Source organism: Chrysemys picta, chromosome 1 (assembly GCF_011386835.1).
Source record: "Chrysemys picta bellii isolate R12L10 chromosome 1, ASM1138683v2, whole genome shotgun sequence".
Lineage (NCBI taxonomy): Eukaryota > Metazoa > Chordata > Testudines > Emydidae > Chrysemys > Chrysemys picta.
In genome coordinates, this window is record NC_088791.1 from 5872723 (window position 1) to 5894002 (window position 21280).

A 21280-nucleotide genomic window follows, 5' to 3' on the forward strand; every position below is an offset into this window, starting at 1 on the left:
ACCCCCCCCCTGCAGCCAGCAGTGACGCCCAGCCAGCGTGGGACACAGGAGGTTTATTAGTGGTCGGGAACACGGCGTGGAACAGAACTTGTTAGCACAGAAAGCAGGAAGTTACAGCAAAGTCCATCTGGAGGGGGACCAGAGACCTGGGCTCTCCCCGAGTCCCAAACCCGGAGTGTCCTGCAGCCAACAGTCTGCCCCCCACCCCAGTCATGCCCAGTTTCCCCTCCTCCGTCCTTTGTTGTCTTTCCGGCGAAACCAGTCACCTGGGCACCGCTGGGCCAGCTGGCTTCTTGCCCCAGCTGTCAGCTGCTAAGTTACAGAATTTCTGTCCTGAGTCCCACCACCTCGGTAATGGTGCCGCACACTGGGGAAACTGAGGCACACACTATTCATACAACACACTATGCAAATCCCCCACTTCATCCCAGACTGCGCGCTGGTGGTCCCCTGGCCAATGCCCGGCTGGGAGTGAGGGGAGGGGGCTGCCTGTTTCCGGGTGCCCACCCCCGCTCAGGCCTGCCCAGCCCGGCTCAGGTCGCTGCTGTCCTCACCCGGCGCCACCAGCGGCTCCAAGAGCTCCTGGAAACTCAGCGTGTTCCTGCGGAGAGACCAGCGTGGGTCAGTGTGGGGCCGCAGAGCCTGGCCCGAGCTTGGGCCAGCATGGGGGAGGGGCAGCCAGCCCTGGGGGAGCAGGGTAATGGGGGGTTGTGGTTGGACAGTCTGGGCCACCCTGGGGCCAGAATGAGCCTGGGGGGAAGTGGGCAGGATGGCCAGCACAGGAGTGGGATGGCCCAGGCCAGAGCTGGGGGTCTCAACCCCCTCCCCATGCTCCACCTACCCCCAGGCCGAGATGCCGGGGGGGGGGGGCAGGGACCCCAGCCCTGCCTCGGAGCAGCCAGTGGGCTGGAGCGAGAGCCAAGACGCCAGGGCACCCCCGGCAGCTGGCTCCCCGGCCCTGCGCTGCAGGACTGCTCCTCTGGCCCCCCCGGCCGGCCCCCCCAGCCGCGCCGCTCCCCACGGACACTTGCCTGTGGCGCCTGGCCTGCAGGCCGTGCGTCCGCTCCCGCTTCACCTGCTCCAGGTGGTGCTTCAGCGCCTCCCTCTGCTGCGCCCGGGCCTCCTGCCAGGGGAACCGGCCATGCTGAGCCAATGCTGCCCGGGCTGGCCCCGGGCTCCTGCCCCACCCAGCCTGCCCCCCAGGCACTGCCGGCCGCCTGTGGGGGCACTTCTCCGGCCAGCCAAGGGCCTCAAGCATGGGGGAGCAGAGCCCCAGAGAGCGCGGGGCAGGGGGGCAGGCCACCTCCGTGAGCCCCAGGCAGCCCCCTGCCCCGTCCCAGCAGCCCCTGCCCCACCTAGGGAGGTGCCAACTCTGCTGGTGCATCTGTGCCCTGCCCCCTGCCCCCCATGCCGGGCTGGATCCCACCCCAGGGGCAACAGCCTCCTATTGCTCCCACGCCGGGCTGGATTCCACCCCCCATCATCCCCTCGGGCAACTGCCTTCCCCTGCCCTCCATGCTGGGTTGGATCCCTCCGCCCACCCCCTGCTGAGCACCTCCCCCCGGCCCCATGCCGGGCGGGACCCCCCTTGGGCAGCAGACGGGCCCTTGCCTGCAGCTGAGGCTCCGCAGGGGTCTGGGGTCTCCCCGGAAGAGTCTCCACTGACCGGTGCCTGGCGATGGACAGTCGCTCCTGGAACTGGGGGGAGAAGGGGGGGGCGGCTTGAACCCAAGCCCGAGAGAGACCGGGGAGCGGGCAGCGCTGGGGGCACGTGGTGAGGGCCCACCCTGCTGGGTGAGGCGTGTCCCCTTCTCCAGGCGCACAGCGCAGCCCGGGGCGCTCCGGGGCCTGGCAGGGGACCAGAGCCACCATGGGGCTGGCGAAAGCCCAGAGGCCAGGGTGGGACCCAGCCGTCCCCCAGCTCTGGACAGGCCAGGGCAGAGGGCGCAGCGCCGGGTGGGGTGCCAGCCTGCCCCAGAGTCGCACCCCTGCCTGGCCCAGTCTGTGCCTCGAGGATCCCGTCCCACCCCCAGGACAGTGCTAGGGGGCAGCTGGGCTCTCTGACCCCCACGCCGCAGGGGCCGGGCCCAGAATGGAGTGATACACCCCAGCCTCACCCCCAGGGGGTACCTTGGGCAGGACACCTCCTGCCCCCCCCCAACAGGGCCCAGCCCCCCCACCTCACCCGCAGCAGCTGCCGCTCCTTGTCGCGCCGGTGCCTGCGCCCCCCCTCCAGCTGCAGCTCCGCCAGCCTGCACACGGCCTCCTGCTGCTCCCTCCTGGAGGGGCGGATAAAGGCCTTCTCCCGGCGCAGGGGGCTGCCCCGCAGCCGGCCCCATGGGGCAGGCAGGCCGGGCTGCAATGACACCAGAGGCGTTAGGGACAGGGAGCTGGGGGGGCCTGGCCAGCTGTGCGAGACACCCTCCCCCATGTGCCTCTCCCCCCACGGGTGACCCCTGAGCACGGCCCAACCCCCAATCCCCTGGGCTTCCCAGGCCACCCCCCCCCCAGGGCCCCATCCTGCCCATGGGTCTGTGCAGGTGGCACCGTGACGGGCACCGCGCTAACCCCGCAGTGCCCGGGCCAGGGAAGATGGGCATTTGGGCTGGCACCAAGCCATGGTCCAGCTGTGACTCTACAGGGCTGGGACGCGGCTAGCGGGCATAGGATGGGCCCATGCCAGGGTCAGCTGGGGGGTGGCACCTGGGCCCTGTCCGCTCTGAGCTGGGACACCCCCGCTCCCAGGGGTGAGAAGCAGCACTGTTCGCTCCCCAGCTGGCAGTGCCCGCTCTGGTGGGGGGCAGCTGCATATCCCTCTTGTCTCCAGGGCAGGCTCCGGCGGCAGCTCCCGGCACTCGGTGCCCCAGTCTGCTCCCCTCAGGTCGGGGGGGCTCCAGGCATGGGGGGGCAGGGCTGCGGCGCTGTGGGGATCACCAGATCCCTGAGCAGGTTTCCCACCCCAGCCACCAACCCCCTCTCCTGCCTGGCTTGGGGTCCCCCCAACCCATGGCAAAGGCCACACCCCCTCCCCACCATGGGCCCCGCCTCCATCCCCTGCCCCCGGGCTGCCCTCCCCGCTGCCCCTCCTTACCCAGCAATGCCCCATGGCTTCCCCTCCACGCTCGCCGTGCTGGGCCCCCCAGCCGGGGCTCGCCCCACAGCCTCCAGCGCCGAGGGCTGCCTGATCCCACGCTGGGGTATCCCTGGGGCTCTGGCCAGGACGCCCGAGGCTGGGTGGGGAAGGCCCAGTGGCTTCCGCTGGCTCCAGGAGCTGACGGGCCTGTGGCCCCCGCTGGGCAGCACCCTGGGCTGGCAGCGCCTCCCCGCCCCACTGCACAGGCTCCTGCGGCTGAAACACCCCCTGGTTCCCGTGCCGGGCTCGCTGGGCCTGCAGCTCCTGGGGCCCACAATCCGCAGGCTCCCTCTGCAGCGTCCCCTGGCCCCGCCAGGGCTCCAGCGCCATCGGGGCAGGGCCCTGGGGCTCCGCTGCCTCCAGTTCCTCCAACGGCTCAGCAACCTCCGGCTCCTTCATCTCCACGGACTCCGCGGCTCCTGGATCCCTCGGCAGCACCCCACAGGGCAGCAGGGCTGCTGGAGCCCTCCGCAGGGTGTCCCGGAGCTGGAGCGTCACTGGCCCTCTCGCCCCCTGGGCCGCCAGCTCCCTTCGTTCCAGGGGCTCCAGGGCCTCCAGCTCCCGCTGCCGGGACCCCCGGGGTCCCTCACGCTCCAGCTCCCGCTGCTGGGACCCCCGGGGCCCCTCAGTCTCTGGCTCCCGCTGCTGGGACCCCCGGGGCCCCTCGGTCTCTGGTTCCCACTGCGGTGCCCCCTGCGGACCCTTGTGGTCCAGCTTCCGCTGCAGGGACACCCGGGGCTCCTCACACTCCGGCTCCTGCTGCAGGGACCCCCGGGGCTCCTCGGTCTCCGGCTCCCGCTGCGGGGGCCCCTGCGGCCCCTCATGGTCCGGCTTCCGCTGCAGGGACACCCGGGGCTCCTCGGTCTCCGGCTCCCGCTGCGGGGACCCCCGGGGCTCCTCACCCTCTGGCTCCCGCTGCGGGGACCTCCGGGGCCCCTCAGTCTCCGGCTCCCGCTGTGGGGACCCCCGGGGCCCCTCAGTCTCCGGCTCCCGCTGCGGGGACACCCGGGGCTCCTTGGTCTCCGGCTCCCGCTGCAGGGACCCCTGCGGCCCCTCACGGTCCGGCTTCCGCTGCGGGGACACCCGGGGCTCCTCACACTCCGGCTCCTGCTGCAGGGACCCCCGGGGCTCCTCGGTCTCCGGCTCCCGCTGCGGGGGCCCCTGCGGCCCCTCATGGTCCGGCTTCCGCTGCAGGGACACCCGGGGCTCCTCGGTCTCCGGCTCCCGCTGCGGGGACCCCCGGGGCTCCTCACCCTCTGGCTCCCGCTGCGGGGACCCCCGGGGCCCCTCAGTCTCCGGCTCCCGCTGCGGGGACATCCGGGGCTCCTCACACTCCGGCTCCCGCTGCGGGGACACCCAGGGCTCCTCGGTCTCCGGCTCCCGCTGCGGGGACATCCGGGGCTCCTCGGTCTCCGGCTCCCCCTGCGGGGACCCCCGGGGCCCCTCACACTCCGGCTCCCCCTGCGGGGACCTCCGGGGCTCCTCACACTCCGGCTCCCACTGCGGGGACATCCGGGGCTCCTCACGCTCCGGCTCCCCCTGCGGGGACCCCCGGGGCTCCTCACGCTCCGGCTCCCGCTGTGGGTACACCCGGGGCCCCTCACACTCCGGCTCCCACTGCCGGGACACCCGGGGCTCCTCACACTCCGGCTCCCCCTGCGGGGACCTCCGGGGCTCCTCAGTCTCCGGCTCCCGGGGATCCAGCGGAGCTCCCCAAGGCTGGGCCGCCTCTGGTCCTATCAGTGCCTGGGGCAGAGGAACCTGGGGACCGCCAAGTTCCCGGGGCCCAAGAGTCTCTGTCAGCAGCGCTCCCTGGGGCTGACAGGCCCCTGGTCCCCATCCCTTGAGCTCAGGGACCTGGGGAGCCTCTTGTCCCTTCAGCTCCTGGAGCAGTTGACTTTCCCGGGGCTGGAGTGGCCCCAGCAGCGTTTCATGGAGCTGTGGGACCTGTGGCCTACCCAGCTCCCGGGGCCGGATCACTTCGGAGTCCCCCTGCAGGTGCCCCTGGGCCTGGAGCGGCCCCAGCTTGAGCCGGGGGGCCTCCCCCAGCAGCGTTGGCTGGAGTTGAGGGGCCGGCAGCTCCTCCCTGTGCAGCGTCCCCAGGGTCTGGACGCTCCCTGGCCCCAGCAGCGGGGCTGGTTTCAGCTCCCTCGGTCCCTGGGTATGATCCCCGGGGGGGTCCCTCAGCACAGCTCCCTGGGGCCGAGGGGCTCTGGAGGGCTCCATCAGCTGAACCCCCTGGGTCCCCCACGGCTCCGGCTCGCTCTGGGGAGTGTTCCAGGGTAGAAGGGGCTCTGCCACCCTCAGGCCCTGGTGCACGGGGCCCGCTGGCTCCCTCCCTTCCTGGGCCCTTCCTTGCTCCCTCTGCAGAGATCCCTGAGGCTGAAGGGGATCTGGGGGGCCCCTCACTTCTTGGGGTGCAGGGCCCTGGGGCTCCCGGTGGAGCTGACTGGCCTGCGCCTCCCTCCATCCCTGTGGAGCGCTAAGTTCTGACTGCGGAGCCCCCCGGAGCCGACGGGCCCGCGGCACCTGCTGTCCTTGAGGCTCCCTCAGCAGAACCCCCTGGGGCTGAGGGACCCCCAGGGACTCAGGAGCCCCCGGCTCCCTTTGCAGCCTCCCTGGGGCCTGCCGGGTCTCCAGCTGCCTGTGTGGGGACTCAGGGGGGTCCAGCCCCACCAGCTGCCTGGGCTGAAAGACCAGTGGCTCCCTCTGTTCAGGGGGCTCAAGAGCTGCTGGGTCCCCTTGTGGGGTCCCCTGGGCCTGACGGGGCCCCTGCTCCCCGTGTGGGTGCCCCTGGGGTTCCTGGGCCCTGGGTTCCCCCTGGTCCTGGGACTTGAGGGCCTCGGGCTCCCTCTGTAGCCCCCGCAGGGCCGTCGGCGGAGACCCCCGCGGCTGCCGAGTTTCCGGCTCTCCCCGTTCCTGGGCCTCTGGCGCCGTCTGTGGCGCTTCCTGCGGCTGAAGCGTGTGCAGCTCGTTCTGGGCCGGGATGAGCCGCTGTCCCCTCTGGGGGGGTCCCGGGGCCTCCAGCCGACTCCGTTCGTGGGGCTGCAGGGCCCCCGTTTCCCTCTGCGGCAGCTCCCAGGCGGGAAGGGCCCCCGGCTCGCTGCACGGCGTCTCCTGGGGCTTAGATGAGACACAGCCGGGCATTATAGACCCTGTATGGACCCCAAACCCCAGGAGACCCCCCTCAAGGCCCGGTGATAAACCCACTGCCCTGCCTGGGGGGGGTCTCCTGGGGGGTCTCCCCAGAGCCATGGGGAGCCCTGCCCTAGAGCAGCATGTGGGGGAGGTTCAGGAACGGGAGGGCAGCCAGTGGGTGGGGGCTAGGCTGGACACAGCGCCCCCTAGTGCCTGCCCTGATGGTACCTAGCTAGGACACGGGGTGCAGGCCGGAGCAGGGGCGCCCACGCGAGCTGGATGGGAGCCAGGCAGGCGCTGGGCCCTGTGTCCCAGGGCGGAGCCGGTGGTCGGGGCCGACAGGAGCCTGGGTTCTGCTCCCTGGGCTGGCGTGTTGCCCGTGCAGCCCCTGGCCCTGGTCACACGGGCGCTGTCCCGAGCTGCCTGCCCGAAACCAGCAGGGTCACCCTGCGTGGGCATCATGCCAGGCCGGGACATGGCCGCTGGCTCTGCTGGGGGCGACCCGCCCCCCGCCCCGCGGCACCCTGGGAATGAGGCTGGAACGCGTCCCATTCACCTGCACACAGCTGGCTCCGGCGCCACCCTGGCCTGCCACCCCTTTGCCCGCTGAGTGCCAGGGGTGCCCCTCGTGGCTCACGCCTTGAGTCCAGCGGGAGCTGGGCCGCAACGCCGCTGGTTCGGGGCCTATCGGGATGGAGGACGCAGCCTGTGATGAAAGGAAATGGGGAGTGAGGGAGCCGGTCATGGGGGTCATATCGCTGCTGTATGGACCGGCAGGAGGGGCAGGGACAGTCATTAGACACCGAGCTGCTCGGGGAGGCAAGGGCTCCATCGCCCCCTCCAGCCCTGAGGGACCCGATGCTTGGAGACAGGGGCTGGGGGGAGTCCCAGCTGAGAGCCGATGGCTGGGTCCCACTAATGGAGCTGGACAGTGGGGGGCGGGTGAGCTGGGGGCCTGGGCCCTTCTAGCCCCAGCTTAATCCGTGCTGTAAAACCCAACCCCCTCCTTGTCTCCCTCGGAAGCATGGTCCCCCCTACCCCCCGATTGCCCCCGGAGTGATGGACCCTCACTGCCGAGGCTCTTGGGACCGAACAGTCAGGTGATCGGGGGGGGGGGTCTTGTCCCCCTGAGCCGACGGGGGGCTGCTCTCTGGGGGCTCGCACCCCCCCCCTGAATGAGGCAGGGTCCACACCTGGGCTGCCCATTGCCAGCACTGCCAGGCTGCCGACCCGAGAGGGCACGGTGCCCACAGCGGGTATAACTGTGCAGGTTCATCTGGGCATTCCCCCCCCATGGCCTCGCTGCCACCCATTAGCTGCTGAGGGGCTCTACTCGTGGGGCTAGGGGACAGCCAAGCGGGGGGGCCAGTGAGCCAGCCCGTGCCCCAGCCCTAGCTCCGGGGAAGGAAGTCCCAGAGAACGCCGGCCCCACGGGGATCCCTCTGTCACTACCAGCCGGCGCCTGGCGCCACCAGATCTGTCCCCCTTCTCTGGGCATGCGGGGCCATGGCACAGGGGCAGCGGGATCCGCCAGCGGCTCCGCAGGCCAGGCACGGCCCAACGCCCCCTGCCTGGCACGGCCACTGGATATTCCCCACAGCAGCTCCCACCCCCCACCCGGTGGCTCCGCGACCATCCCAGCCCTCCCATGGCATTACACTGTGCCCAGCCCCCCCGCATGGCACCGCACTGTCCCCAGGACCCCCTGCATGGCACCGCACTGTGCCCAGGACCCCCTGGCGCAGCACGTGGCTGTGAGGTGCCCGGCACACGTTGCCCGGAGCCCCATGGCCGTGCAAGGTGCTGGTCCTGCCCCCCACGGGCCACGCCACATCCAGCCGCGCAGCCAGGCCAACGGCCCAGCGGCTCCAGTGGCAGAGCCTGGCACCAAGGCAGTTCCTCAGCACCAGGCCGGCCCAGGGAGCTGGGCTGGGCTCACACCTGAGGATGGAGCAAGAACCAGGAGGCGCTGGTGCAACCCGGGTCACAGGCCTGCAGCCACCCTGGCACCAGACATCGCTACTTCCCTGGGGCCACCACCTCCCTGGTGCCCCACAAAGCAGTGCCCGCTCCCTGTGCCCCCCCCAGCCCCAGCCGTGCCCCGTGCCCCCAGCCCCTCCCTCGGCCGCGCCCGCTCACCGTGCCCACCAGCCCCTCGATGGCGTCACTCAGCTCAGCCTCCTGCATGTGCTTTAACTCCCACAGGCTGGCACCAGCGCTGTCCTGCCACGTGGCCTCCGCCTGCCCGCTCGCCTCCAGCCGCCATCTGCGGGGGCCGGTTTCCCGCGGGGGGGCAGGAAGGGCCCCAAAGCCTCCTGCAGGGGAGGAGCAGAGTCACTGAGCCGGCAGAGAGGGCGGGAGCCGGGCCTGGGCGCGAACCGGAGCTAGGAGAACACACGGGGGGACTGGCGTGTTGGGGCTCCGGGGGCTGGAACTGGAAGTGGGTTGGGGGCGTAGTTCGAAGCCCCCGGCAGGGGCGGGGAACTGAACGGGCTGCAGCCAGTGGCCCGGAAGGACGGTGCCATGCTGCTGCGTTCCTGCCTGTACCCACCGGCTGCACTGGCTCAGGACGACCCACACGCGTTGTCGCCTCCGGGGGCTGCACTGACCGGACAGGGGCATCCCGGCCTCTTCTGGGTCTGCCATGGCCCATCCCCGGGGCATTGGCCTGGCACCTGCTGCGGCGTTCGCACACACTTGCTGGCACAGGGCTGCTCACACTCCCGGGCACACCCAGGGCCTACGCTGGATTATTAGACTGGTGCCCCTGTGCCCCACAGCAGCCCAGGCTCGCAGCCCAGAGTCACCATTCCCCACAGAGCCCCCCAGACCCTCTGCCTCACGCACAATGCACCGCGCCGGCGCATCCTGCCTAAGGACACTGCAGTGCGTGCTGGGTGTGTGGGAGCTGACCCGCTCTGACCCGCGGTCATGGGTAGGGGGTGAAGCTGCCACTTGGGGAGGCCAGCGCCCCAGATCACCTCTTCTGCCTGTGGCCCCGCCCATAATCCACCCAGGCTCCACCCCTACTCCACCCAGGCCACGCCCTCTCCCCGCTGTCTCCCTCCTCTCTTCCCTCCCCCACCTTGCTCACCCCCTTCCAGCCAAATCCCTGAACCCAAATGAAGCAAATGACATTTGAAAAAAACACTCTTCTGCAATTTCTTTCTAAAGAAAATGGGGCCTGTTTTCCACTGCCCGCCAGACGGTGACGATTGGACATGCAGAAGGTACCGAATTAAAAGCACTAAATTTGGGAATAAAAAATGTCAGTCCTGGGTTTTTTCATCTGCCCTGAAGTTTGTCAGAGATTTATTTGCAAAAACTTTGTGTTAAGGGCGAGTCAGCTGTCCTGAATACAACATTAACTATTCTGGAATACCTGATGCAGCTCTCCTCTGTTTTACATTTTCTCAATCAGTATTTCTGAGCCGATTTTATATTTGAAACGTGCGCTTAGGCCTTCAGACAGTAATCAGTCCATCTTACTGCATATTTAACTCACGGAACCAAAGACATTCTTTTAAATCAACCAGTCACAGAGGGTTTCGTGCGTTCAGCACAATGTTCATTGCGTTTAGTAAAAGGGAAACTAATTTACTGGGTGTGATCTCCATAACAAGAGACGTGTTTATGACATTTCGCCAACTTTAAAAAAGATGTTTCCAAAGATTGCAGGCGTAACTGAGGATTTGCTATCCTACCAGGTAGATTGTGCTGGAGGGTTCGCTTAAAACTAGTTCATCGGCTAGTCAGAAGTACGGAAAGGGAGACTCGTCTGGCAGGAAAGGGGTGTTGTCCCATTAAGGGCTCTCTCTCTTCAAGGATTTTTTAGAGACGTGGTTTTATCACCTTCACCAACTCACTACTGAAATATTTTTAGAGCAAATTTTACACGAAGGTCCTGTAGACTGACATGTTCGGAGGAAATGGGACAGTGACGCACAACTGGTTTTGTCAGTCAGTTCAGAAACTGACCGTATACACCTGGGGGTTGGCAGATGCCTGTGAAACGGCTCCATTACCCCTTGACCGGCTCGTTAACAGTTTCGATGTTGTGCTGATAGCTCTGGTGACCGGAGGCTTTTGCACTTTTCAGTTACTAGATCCCTCCGGAGGAACATCCCCAGGCTGCAGCGGCCAGCTGTGGGAGCTGCAGGAAGGGTCAGAACAGGGATAGGAAGAGGCGGACGGTGGACACTAAGACCCAGGGGTGCCCCAAATTTTCAGGTGCAGCCGTATGCCTAAGGATGGCCCTGGGCACACCCTTCCGCCCCAGCTCCGGGGATCCCCCGCGGCGCCAGCAGTAGTAGAGCTTTTACCCGCACAGCTCCCGGCCAGCAGAGGGTGCCGGGCAGAGCCTGAGTCGATGAGCCGCTCCCGGTGCTGAGACCAGCACAGCCCCCTCCCCGACGTACCTGCTGCCTGCCTGGCCGCCTCGCCCAGGGGCCCCCCCGCAGCGGCCACCTCCTCCGGGGCACAGCAGAGCAGGGGCTGGCGCGGACAGGCTCGGGCCTGGTCCTGTGGTGGCTGCAGCCCAGCCAGGCGTGCCTGCCATGGGAAGACAAGAGGGGGCAGAGCGGGCTCAGCGGGGCTGCCCTGCCCAGATCACGGTGCCAGGCAGAGCAGCAAGGGGGGCCCCACCTGGACCCAGGAGAGCCTCTGACAGCAAGACAGGGCCCAGGGCAGTCACAGGGGGGTGTGGGGGGGGTCAGATCTTCGGGCTGTGGCTGGACCCCCGCTAGGGTTACCATACGTCCGGATTTTCCCGGACATGTCCGGCTTTTTGGGACTCAAATCCCCGTCCAGGGGGAAATCCCAAAAAGCCGAACATGTCCGGGAAAATCCTGGGCCAGGGGCTGGCCCGGGGCCGGCGGGTGTGCCGGGCCGGCGGTGCTGGGTGGCCGGGGGGTGCGCCGGGCCGGCGGTGCCGGGCGGCCGGGGGGTGCGCTGGGCCGCCGGGGGGGTGTGCTGGGCCGCCGGGGACCGGCGGTACCGGGGGGTGCGCCGGGCCGCCGGTGCTGGGTGCGCCGGGCCGCCGGTGCTGGGTGGCCGGGGAGTGCGCCGGGCCGCCGGTGCCGGGCGGCCGGGGGGTGCGCCGGGCCGGCGGGGGCTGGCGGTGCCGGGCGGCCGGGGACCGGCGGTGCCGGGTGGCCGGGGAGTGCGCCGGGCCGCCGGGGGGTGCACCGGGCCGCCGGGGATGGGCGGTGCCGGGGGGTGCGCCGGGCAGCCGGGGGCCGGCGGTGCTGGGCTGGCGGTGCTGGGCGGGCCAGGGGCACAGGGGTGGCGGGCGGCCGGGGAGTGCGCCGGGCCGCCGGGGACCGGCAGTGCCGGGCAGTGCGCCGGGCCGCCGGGGACCGGCCGTGCTGGGCTGGCGGTGCTGGGCGGGCCAGGGGCCCAGGGGTGCTGGGCAGGCCAGGGGTGCTGGGCCGGGGACCCGGGGGCCGGGCCGGGGTGCTCAGCCGGGGGCCCAGGGGCCGTCAGTGCTGGGCGGGCCGGGGGTGGTCGGCCAGGGCCGGCACCCCAGGGCCGGAGCCGACCCAGGCTGGAGCCGCCGGGGGGCCAGCCTGGGCCGCGCCTCCTCCCCCCCACACCCTCCTTACCTGCTTCAGGTTTCCCGCGAATCAAATGTTCGTGGGAAGCAGGGGAGGGGGCGGAGACTTTGGGGAAGGGGCGGAGTTGGGGCGGGGGGCGTGGCCGGGGCCGGGGCCCCGTGGAGTGTCCTCCTTTTGGAGGCACAAAATATGGTAACCCTAACCCCCGCCCGGCTCCTACCTGTGCAGCTCCACTCCACAGAGCCTCTGCCGCGCCCGTCCAGCTGGGCACTGCTCGCTGCCCCGCCACCAGCCTGGGCCTGGCCAGCGCCTCCCGCCACGACGCCACCGGGACGGGCTCCGAGTCCCAGATCCTGTCCAAGGAGGGGCCAGGTGAGGTGCTCTGTCCCGCCCGGCCTGGTCCCGCAGGGAGCCCTGCGGTGCAGCAGTGCCATGGGGCTTGGGGGGCAGTGAGAGCCCCAGCCGGAGAAGAGGGGGCGATACAGCAGGGCCAGGAGTCTCCCCCAGTGAAAGGCAGCTCTGGGGCTCTGCATGACTGCTTCCCCCTCCCTGTGGGGGTGCCCCCCAGCACTGCGACTGCTGCCTGGAGGGAGGCGTGGGACTGGACCCACCCCGCCCGGCCATGGGGCTGGAGAAGACGCAGGGAAGCCTCTAGGTTGCTACTGAAAGAACAGACCCACAGTCGACCAGGGCACCGGGGCACCCCCAGAGCAGAGCGTGGCCTCCTGTGGGGCCAGTGCCCCACAGACGCCCTGCCCGGGGTCAGGCCCACGGGCCCATCTGGCCCCGTGTCCCGCCCCCTGCCCTGGATCGGGCCTATCCAGCCTGGCTTCCTGCCCCCTGGCCTGGATCGTGCCCGTCTGGCCGGGCTCCTGCGCCATTGTGGGTTCCCCTGGGCCCTGGCTTGGTGCCAGGGGCTCCGGGGCCGAGAAGGTGCTGGTGTCCGGGGGCCCGGCTTCCTGCAGGCAGCGCAGGGCCGTCTCGTGTGCCTGGGGACGGGGAGCTGGGGGTGGGGCTTCACCCCGGACCCCCCGACATGTCCCACCATGGCACATCCCGGGTTACCATGGGGCAGGGGCAGGTCGGCGATGCCCCTCCCCCCCCACCCTGGGCTGCCCCCCTGGCTGTACCTGGCTCAGGGCCTGGGGGGCACCGTGCTGGTAGACATGGGTGAGGGGAGGGCCGCAGTGCCGGGGCTGGGGGTCAGACGTACCCATCCAGGACCTGCCAGTGCCGGCGCATTGCCCAGGGCCACAGAAGGCTGCTGTCCTCAGTGCCCGCGCCCTGCAGGGAGAGAAGGTGACCGGTGAGTGTCTGGCAGGGGGCACAGAGGGGGCTCTCCAGGGATGAACCCCCCCATGGCACAGCTGGCTCTGGGTCCTGGCTCTCAGGCAGACCAGGCATGCGGTGAGTTCGTGGGGTCTCAGCCTGGAGGCCAGGCATCCCCGGTATCCCCTGGGCATCATTCTCAGGGTGAACGGGTCCCGGAGCCCCAGCTACCCGGCCTTAGAGCAGCTGGCAGCCCACGCAGGGCTATGAGGGGGCTGGCAGCCGTGGGACGAGGCCCCATGACCCAGTGGCCCAGCCAGTGAGGCTGAATGCCAGTTTGGGGGCGGGGGGTCCTGACTCCCCCGGGGGAAGCCCTGGGCACCCGCTGGCGATGCACTCTCCCTCGGCCCCCTGGCAGCGCCCGCTCCTTACCGTCCCGCCGGGGCAGCCTGTCTCCGGCTCCACTCGGCGTCTCTGCCCGGAGGCCCAGGCCAGCTCTGGGTGTGGCTGAGGGGCTGCAGAGAGCCAGGCCTTGGGGAGAGGAGACAGACGGGGGGGTCAGTGCCAGGCCCCCACCCAGCCCTGTGGCCACTGCCCCCTCAGCCTGCTCCTGCACTCAGTCCAGCCCCCTGACTCCATTGCTGCCCTTGGCCGCCCCTCCCCAGATTGCACCTCAACGCCTGGCCAGGCGGGGGCACTGGCAGACTCACTGCTAGCAGCGGAGCAGAGAATAGAACCCAGGAGTCCTGGCTCCCAGCCCCCCGACCTCCGTGCTCTGCCCACTAGTCCCCACTTCCCCACAGCCCTGGGTACCTCAATGTCTTGCCAGGCCAGGCCAGGCCTGTGTTCCCGCAGGAAGTTGTGCCAGGCCTGCCCACTGGCGCTCGTTCCCGGCACCTCCTGGAGCAGCAGCTCTGCGTCGCGGGCGGGCAGGCGGCCGTCGCCATCGGAATCCAGCAGCTGGAAGTCCCAGTAAAGCTGGGGGGGGGGGGGCATAAGGGACAAGGCTGAAGTCAAAGGCCCCCCTCCCCCCGGCTCGCTGGCCCAGGGCCAGCCCCTGCCAGCAGGCAGCAGTAGTGGGCTGTTATCCCAGCATGGGGGGCAATGAGCTCTGCCCTGGATCACATCAACGGTAGCTCCCCCTTGCCCCTGTGCCGAGTCGGGCTGTCGTGGGTGGGGGAGATGTGGGGCCCCTGGGGAGATGAGGCCAAGGGGTCGTGTCAGCCTGGATCCAAGGCCCCCATTGGCCGCAGATGCCCGCGGGGTGTCTGCAGAGGGCAGACGGGTGGGGAGACGCTGCGGAGCCGGGGAGCATAGGGGGCAGATGGTGGGGAGATGCTGCAGAGCCGGGGGGAGCCCAGGGGGCAGGATGCAGACGGGGCTGGGGGTGGGGGGAAGAGATGTTACAGCTCAGCTCTGAGCGCCACCGAGTGAGCGCAGGGCGGCAGCCAGGGGGCGAACGCGGCTGGACCCCCAGGGCCACGGGAGCCCAGAGCTCACCCGTTCTGCCACCCAGGACGGGCCCTGTGATGGGGGCACTGCCTCCCAGCCACTGGTGGAGCGGGCGCTGGCTAGGGCCTGGACAGGCCACGTGGTGACAGGCGCTGCCACAGGGGGGCACTAGAGAGCCAGGGGCTGCCCCCTTCCCTGGGGTCTGGCTGCTCCACGGGTCACAGCCCTGCCTAGATCCCTGCCCCACTCTACAGGGTCTGCCCCAGCCCAACCCCGGCCCAGCTCACCTGTGCCCGTAAGTGATGCCGCCATCCTGCCACCAGCAGCGTCTCCAGCAGCATCTTGGCACAGAAGCTGCCCTGGGGCCCAGCCCCACAGCCCTGGGGGGAGAAGGACTCAGAGGGGTGGGGACTGTGCCAGCAGCAGCCGTCTGCTCCCCAGCATCTGCTGCAGGAGGGCACAGCGGGGGCCCCGGGAGGGGGCATCACGGCAACATGCAAACTGGGCACTGGCAGGCAAGGTCAGCCCCAGGGGGACTGAGTGGGGAACCCAGGGCTGGGGTAGCAGGGGCTGCGGGTCGGGAGTGAGGGGCACTGGCAGAGCTGGGGGAGCTCAAGGCTGGGGTAGCAGGGGGCTGTGGGTCAGGATTGTGGGGCACTGGCAGAGCTGGGAGGGGCAGGGGGCTGCAGGTCGGGAGTGAGGGGCACTGGCAGAGCTGGGGCAGGGGGCTGTGGGGCCCAGCTCCGGGAGCCAGTCCGGCCCATGGGGGCGAGGGGGAGACCAGCCCCCATGTGGCAGCTGCCCAGATGTGGCAGTGATGGGTGCTGAGAGACAGAGCAGCTGTGCAGGGCCTGTCTCACCTGGAGCATGGCCCGTGGCCTCTGGGCCCCCCGCGGGTGGAGGCCACGCAGCTCCTGTAGGCTTGGGGCCCCCTGGGGCACTGGGTCCATCTCGGGCAGCTGGTGGTCAGCCGGCCTGTAGGGGAGGTGGTGATCAGCTCCCCTGGGGCTCGGAGCCAGGACCCTGCCCCCCCCCCCCATGGCACCTACCGCAGGGCACCCCCCACAGCTCCCCGGCATCGGGCCCCAGGACTCCCCCCCATGTCTGGCGCTGATGGTTTGATCCCAGTGATGGGGTCCCCCTGGCACCGTGGCCCCCGGGGGCTCAAAGCCTGGAGGTAGCTGGGCAGCCCACACCGGGCCCACAGACGGGTAGCTTGGGGGGAGGCCGGACCGACCCAGGGAGGGCCCCGAAGGGTGCAGGTGCTGGGAGCCTGGCCCGGACTGGCAGTGGACTGATGCCCCCCGAGTGGGCAATGCCTGTGCCCCCAGCCTGCAGCAATGCCCCACAGATGCTCACGAGGGGCGTCCGAGAGGCTTCAGCCCTGAGCAGATGCAGGTGCCTGTCATGCTGCCCTGCGCCCATCACCCCAGCCTCTGGGCCGTGCCTGGGGGCAGCTGGTGCCCGGGGGGATCGTACCTGGTGGTGGCTGTGTCGAGCGCCCGGCTCCCCGGCTGCTGGCAGCTCCTCAATTATACATGGGTAGCAGGTGTCGGGTTCGGGACATCTGAGCTGCTGGGGGGGCAGCTCCCTCCCCTGCCCGGGGCTCTGCCAGGTGCCCTCTTGTCCCTGCCTGGCCCAGGGGGTGCCCCACCCCAGTGGGCAGCCTGTGGAGCTGGGGGGTGCCAGGCCCCGGCTGCCTGGTGAGCGTCTCTGGGGCTGGGCACCGCGACGGCCTGTCTGACCCAGCGTGACGGGCGCAGCTTGGCACGGCTCTGCCGCTCCTCCCCCAGCACATGGCCTGCTGCCCCTGGCGCCAAGCCTTTTGCTGAGCGTCCCTGGCCGAGCTCCTGGCATTAGGGCAGGAGGCAGAATGGCCCATATGCCCCACCCATCAGGGCATTTCGTCAAGGACCCTTCAGGGAGGAATAACACAGGATTTCTATAGCAGCAGCGAGCCCCTTTGACCTCCCAGAGCTGGGCAGAGAACCCAGGAGTCCTGGCGCCCAGCCCCACCCCTCTAACCGCCCCTCTCCCCTCCCAGAGCTGGGCAGAGAACCCAGGAGTCCTGGCGCCCAGCCCCACTGTGATGAAGTTTCCTCTTAATATTGAGGGGAGGGATAGCTCAGTGGTTTGAGCGTTGGCCTGCTTAAATCCAGGGTTGTGAGCTCAATCCTGGAGGGGACCACTTAGGGATGTGGGGCAAAAATCAGTACTTGGTCCTGCTAGTGAAGGCAGGGGCTGGACTCAATGACCTTTCAGGGTCCCTTCCAGTTCTAGGAGATAGGAGATGTCCATTAATTAAAAAAAAATTAAATACTGTGTGGGTGCCTCAGTTTCCCTTATGCATTTCTTAAGTCTCTAGGTGGTGGGATAAAGGCCAGTGCACATAAATGGCCGACACTCTGTCTCCCGGCAACTAATGGCCCAGGTCTGGGCCCTTCCCTCCTGCCAGGGGATAGCTAAAGGTGTTGGAGAACAAAGAGATCAGGTGACTTCCTGGCCTGGGAAAAAGACAAAGACCAGAGAGGAGGGGCTGGAGGGGGTTTCAGTTTGGAGCCGGCTGGGGACTAGGAGCGAGGGCAGACGGGGGTGTCTGGCTCACTGCCCCCCAAAATGGACCCGGCTGAGGGGTCCTGTTCTCTGTACCTACAAGCTCTGTTTTAGACCCTGTTCCTGTCGTCTAATAAACCTCCTGTTTTACTGGCTGGCTGAGAGTCACGTCTGACTGCGAAGTTGGGGGGCAGGACCTCTGGCTGCCCCAGGACCCCGCCCGGGCGGACTCGCTGGGGGAAGCGCACGGAGGGGCAGAGGATGCTGAATGCTCCAAAAATCATGGAGCAGGTCCTCAAGGAATCAATTCTGAAGAGGAGAGGAAAGTGATCAGGAACAGTCAGCATGGATTCACCAAGGGGAAGTCATGCCTGACTAACCTAATTGCCTTCTATGAGGAGATAACTGGCTCTGTGGATGAGGGGAAAGCAGTGGATGTGATATACCTTGACTTTAGCAAAGCTTTTGATACAGTCTCCCACAGTATTCTTGCCGCCAAGTTAAAGAAGTATGGGCTGGATGAATGGACTGTAAAGTGGATAGAAAGCTGGCTAGATCGTCGGGCTCAACGGGTAGTGATCAATGGCTCCATGTCTAGTTGGCAGCCGGTTTCAAGCGGAGCACCCCAAGGGTCGGTCCTGGGGCCGGTTTTGTTTAATATCTTCATTAATGATCTGGAGGATGGCGTGGACTGCACCCTCAGCAAGTTTGCAGATGACACTAAACTAGGAGGTGTGGTAGATACACTAGAGGGTAGGGATAGGATACAGAGGGACCTAGACAAATTAGAGGATTGGGCCAAAAAAAACCTGATGAGGTTCAACAAGGACAAGTGCAGAGTCCTGCACTTAGGACGGAAGAATCCCATTCACTGCTACAGACTAGGGACCGAATGGCTAGGTAGCAGTTCTGCAGAAAAGGACCTAGGGGTCACAGTGGACGAGAAGCTGGATATGAGTCAACAGTGTGCCCTTGTTGCCAAGAAGGCTAATGGCATTTTGGGCTGTATAAGTAGCGGCATTGCCAGCAGATCGAGGAACGTGATCATTCCCCTCTATTTGACAATGGTGAGGCCTCATCTGGAGTACTGTGTCCAGTTTTGGGCCCCACACTACAAGAAGGATGTGGAAAAATTGGAAAGAGTCCAGCGGAGGGCAACAAAAATGATTAGGGGTCTGGAGCACATGACTTATGAGGAGAGGCTGAGGGAACTGGGATTGTTTAGTCTGCAGAAGAGAAGAGTGAGGGGGGATTTGATAGCAGCCTTCAACTACCTGAAGGGGGGTTCCAAAGAGGATGGAGCTCGGCTGTTCTCAGTGGTGGCAGATGACAGACCAAGGAGCAATGGTCTCAAGTTGCAGTGGGGGAGGTCCAGGTTGGATATTAGGAAACACTATTTCACTAGGAGGCTGGTGAAGCACTGGAATGCGTTACCTAGGGAGGTGGTGGAGTCTCCTTCCTTGGAAAAAGAAGAACAGGAGGACTTGTGGCACCTTAGAGACTAACAAATTTATTAGAGCATAAGCTTTCGTGGACTACAGCCCACTTCTTCGGATGCATATAGAATGGAACATATATTGAGGAGATATATATACACACACAGACAGAGAGCATAAACAGGTGGGAGTTGTCTTACCACCTCTGAGAGGCCAATTAATTAAGAGAAAACAAACTTTTGAAGTGATAATCAAGCTAGCTCAGTACAGACAGTTAGATAACAAGTGTGAGAATACTTACAAGGCGAGATGGATTCAATGTTTGTAATGGCTCAGCCATTCCCAGTCTTTATTCAAACCGGAGTTGATTGTGTCTAGTTTGCATATCAATTCTAGCTCAGCAGTTTCTCGTTGGAGTCTGTTTTTGAAGTTTTTCTGTTGTAATATAGCCACCCGCAGGTCTGTCACTGAATGACCAGACAGGTTAAAGTGTTCTCCCACTGGTTTTTGAGTATTTTGATTCCTGATGTCAGATTTGTGTCCATTAATTCTTTTGCGTAGAGACTGTCCGGTTTGGCCAATGTACATGGCAGAGGGGCATTGCTGGCACATGATGGCATATATCACATTGGTAGATGTGCAGGTGAACGAGCCCCTGATGGTATGGCTGATGTGATTAGGTCCTATGATGATGTCACTGGAATAGATATGTGGACAGAGTTGGCATCGGGGTTTGTTACAAGGATAGGTTCCTGGGTTAGTGGTTTTGTTCAGTGATGTGTGGTTGCTGGTGAGTATTTGCTTTAGGTTCGGGGGTTGTCTGTAAGCGAGGACAGGTCTGTCTCCCAAGATCTGTGAGAGTAAAGGATCATCTTTCAGGATAGGTTGTAGATCTCTGATGATGCGCTGGACATTGAATCTATCTCGCCTTGTAAGTATTCTCACACTTGTTATCTAACTGTCTGTACTGAGCTAGCTTGATTATCACTTCAAAAGTTTGTTTTCTCTTAATTAATTGGCCTCTCAGAGGTGGTAAGACAACTCCCACCTGTTTATGCTCTCTGTCTCTGTGTGTATATATATCTCCTCAATATATGTTCCATTCTATATGCATCCGAAGAAGTGGGCTGTAGTCCACGAAAGCTTATGCTCTAATAAATTTGTTAGTCTCTAAGGTGCCACAAGTCCTCCTGTTCTTCTTTTTGCGGATACAGACTAACACGGCTGCTACTCTAAATCCTTCCTTGGAGGTTTTTAAGGCCCGGCTTGACAGAGCCCTGGCTGGGATGATTTAGTTGGGAATTGGTCCCGCTTTGAGCAGGGGGTTGGACTAGATACCTCCTGAGGTCCCTTCCAACCCTGATTCTAAGGTCAGACCCAGGAAGGGCGAAGCTGTGGAGCCAGTCTGCTCCGAGGGAGAGGAGGCTCCCCAGAGTCCTGCCTGGCTTCGTAGGGAGCAGTTCAAGAGCATCGCCCGGGGAGTCTGTGACCCCCCCCCCAATGGCCCCTCTTCCATCCCAGAGCCGGGCAGAGAACCCAGGAGTCCTGGCGCCCAGCCCCCTCTAACCGCCCCACTGCCCTCCCAGAGCCGGGCAGAGAACCCAGGAGTCCTGGCTCCGGCGGCCCACACTGTGGGAGATCACTTCCCGCTCTCTGCGGCTCTCCCTCTGAGCTGGACTCTCCTTTGCCGGAATGGGGCGCTGGCTGATGGCAGCATCGCTCCGAGGGGCTGGCGCTGGGTGTGACGAACTGGGCCTGTTCTCACTGTGGTCTGTGAATGCTGACAGGGGAGTGGGGCTGGGATAGTCTGCATTGGGGGATGGGAGTTTCCCCAGGCGCATACCTGAGTGTGTAACATGAGAACCCAGGAAGGGGTTGAAGGCCAGGTGACTCCTGAGCCTGGGAAACTGAACAAAGGCTGTGGGAGGGGTCGCTGAAGGCAGACTGCTGGAAGCGAGCTGGAGAGATGGCTGGGAGACAGAGATGGCTCTGACCCCCCGAAGGGGGGTGGGCTGGAATGCCCTGGGACCCCAAGCTGGACTTAACTGGGGGGGTCCTGTTGTCTGTGCCTGCAAGACCTGTCTTGGACTGTATTCCTGTCATCCAAATAAACCTTCTGCTTTACTGGCTGGCTGAGAGTCATGGTGAATCGCAGGAAGCCGGGGGTGCAGGGCCCTGAGTTCCCCAATACTCCGTGACACTGGGCTCTGTGCCAGCTGCAGGCAGCCTCCCCCCGGAGCATCAGTGGAACCCCAGGGGGACGGAGAGAAATGGGGGGAGGTTATAGAGGCAGTGACAAGCTGCCATCCGGGGAGAGGGAGCTCCGCAGCGTGCCAGGCAGGCACCACTAGTGATTTCACAGCAGCAGGGCCCAGGGGCATGGGCGGGGCAGGGCACAGTGCCCTGGGAGACGACCCGCTGGCATCTGGTGAGGATCTGGAAGACACCTGGAAGGGGCATAACCAGAACGTGGCCCCTGGTGCCCAGAGCACTGCGGGGGGTGGGAATCTCTGCCCACAGCAGAGCACCCACTGCGATATGGATGGGCATGGCTGGCACCTGGCCAGGGAGTTGCACCGCAACCCGTGGGGGCCAGGCGGGCAGCAGGGAGCCACGGCTGCCAGTGCACCCCTGGCAGGCGCCCGGCCGGGGCTACACACTGCCACGAGCTAGCTGCCCACATTGGGTTATGGGCCACAGGCCCCCACTGGCAAGAAGCCGCTGCCCAAGGACCAGACACTTGC

At 66.0% G+C, this 21280-nt stretch overlaps 2 protein-coding genes across 2 annotated transcripts; both read right to left on the minus strand.

Moving 5' to 3' along the window:
- Window positions 1-1092: 1092 nt before the first annotated feature.
- On the minus strand, window positions 1093-10999 carry LOC135972742 (collagen alpha-1(VII) chain-like). Its single transcript, XM_065551886.1, has 6 exons — window positions 10690-10999; window positions 8411-8586; window positions 6828-6977; window positions 3092-6256; window positions 2186-2356; window positions 1093-1698 (listed from the first exon to the last, which is right to left on the minus strand). The coding sequence occupies exons 2-6, from the start codon at window positions 8456-8458 to the stop codon at window positions 1093-1095; spliced, it is 4140 nt and encodes a 1379-aa protein (XP_065407958.1). The 5' UTR covers window positions 8459-8586; window positions 10690-10999.
- Window positions 10312-16509, minus strand: LOC135980919 (uncharacterized). The gene is made up of 9 exons (XM_065581524.1): window positions 16027-16509; window positions 15408-15522; window positions 14835-14927; window positions 13909-14073; window positions 13528-13626; window positions 13040-13110; window positions 12047-12179; window positions 10690-10822; window positions 10312-10424 (listed from the first exon to the last, which is right to left on the minus strand). The coding sequence occupies exons 2-9, from the start codon at window positions 15495-15497 to the stop codon at window positions 10312-10314; spliced, it is 897 nt and encodes a 298-aa protein (XP_065437596.1). The 5' UTR covers window positions 15498-15522; window positions 16027-16509.
- Window positions 16510-21280: the final 4771 nt, after the last annotated feature.

What these genes read in the sequence shown, in the direction of transcription:
- LOC135972742 (XM_065551886.1), bottom strand. Translation starts at nt 8,458, where the DNA reads ATGCAGGAGGCTGAGCTGAGTGACGCCATCGAGGGGCTGGTGGGCACG. An exon ending in CCGGAGCCAGCTGTGTGCAG is followed by an intron (nt 6,257 to 6,827) that starts GTGAATGGGACG and finishes GTCTCATCTAAG; the next exon opens with CCCCAGGAGACGCCGTGCAG. An exon ending in AGGAGCGGCAGCTGCTGCGG is followed by an intron (nt 1,699 to 2,185) that starts GTGAGGTGGGGG and finishes TTCTCCCCCCAG; the next exon opens with TTCCAGGAGCGACTGTCCAT.
- LOC135980919 (XM_065581524.1), bottom strand. Translation starts at nt 15,497, where the DNA reads ATGGACCCAGTGCCCCAGGGGGCCCCAAGCCTACAGGAGCTGCGTGGC. An exon ending in GGCCACGGGCCATGCTCCAG is followed by an intron (nt 14,928 to 15,407) that starts GTGAGACAGGCC and finishes TTCTCCCCCCAG; the next exon opens with GGCTGTGGGGCTGGGCCCCA. An exon ending in CAGGCTGCCCCGGCGGGACG is followed by an intron (nt 13,111 to 13,527) that starts GTAAGGAGCGGG and finishes CTCTCCCTGCAG; the next exon opens with GGCGCGGGCACTGAGGACAG.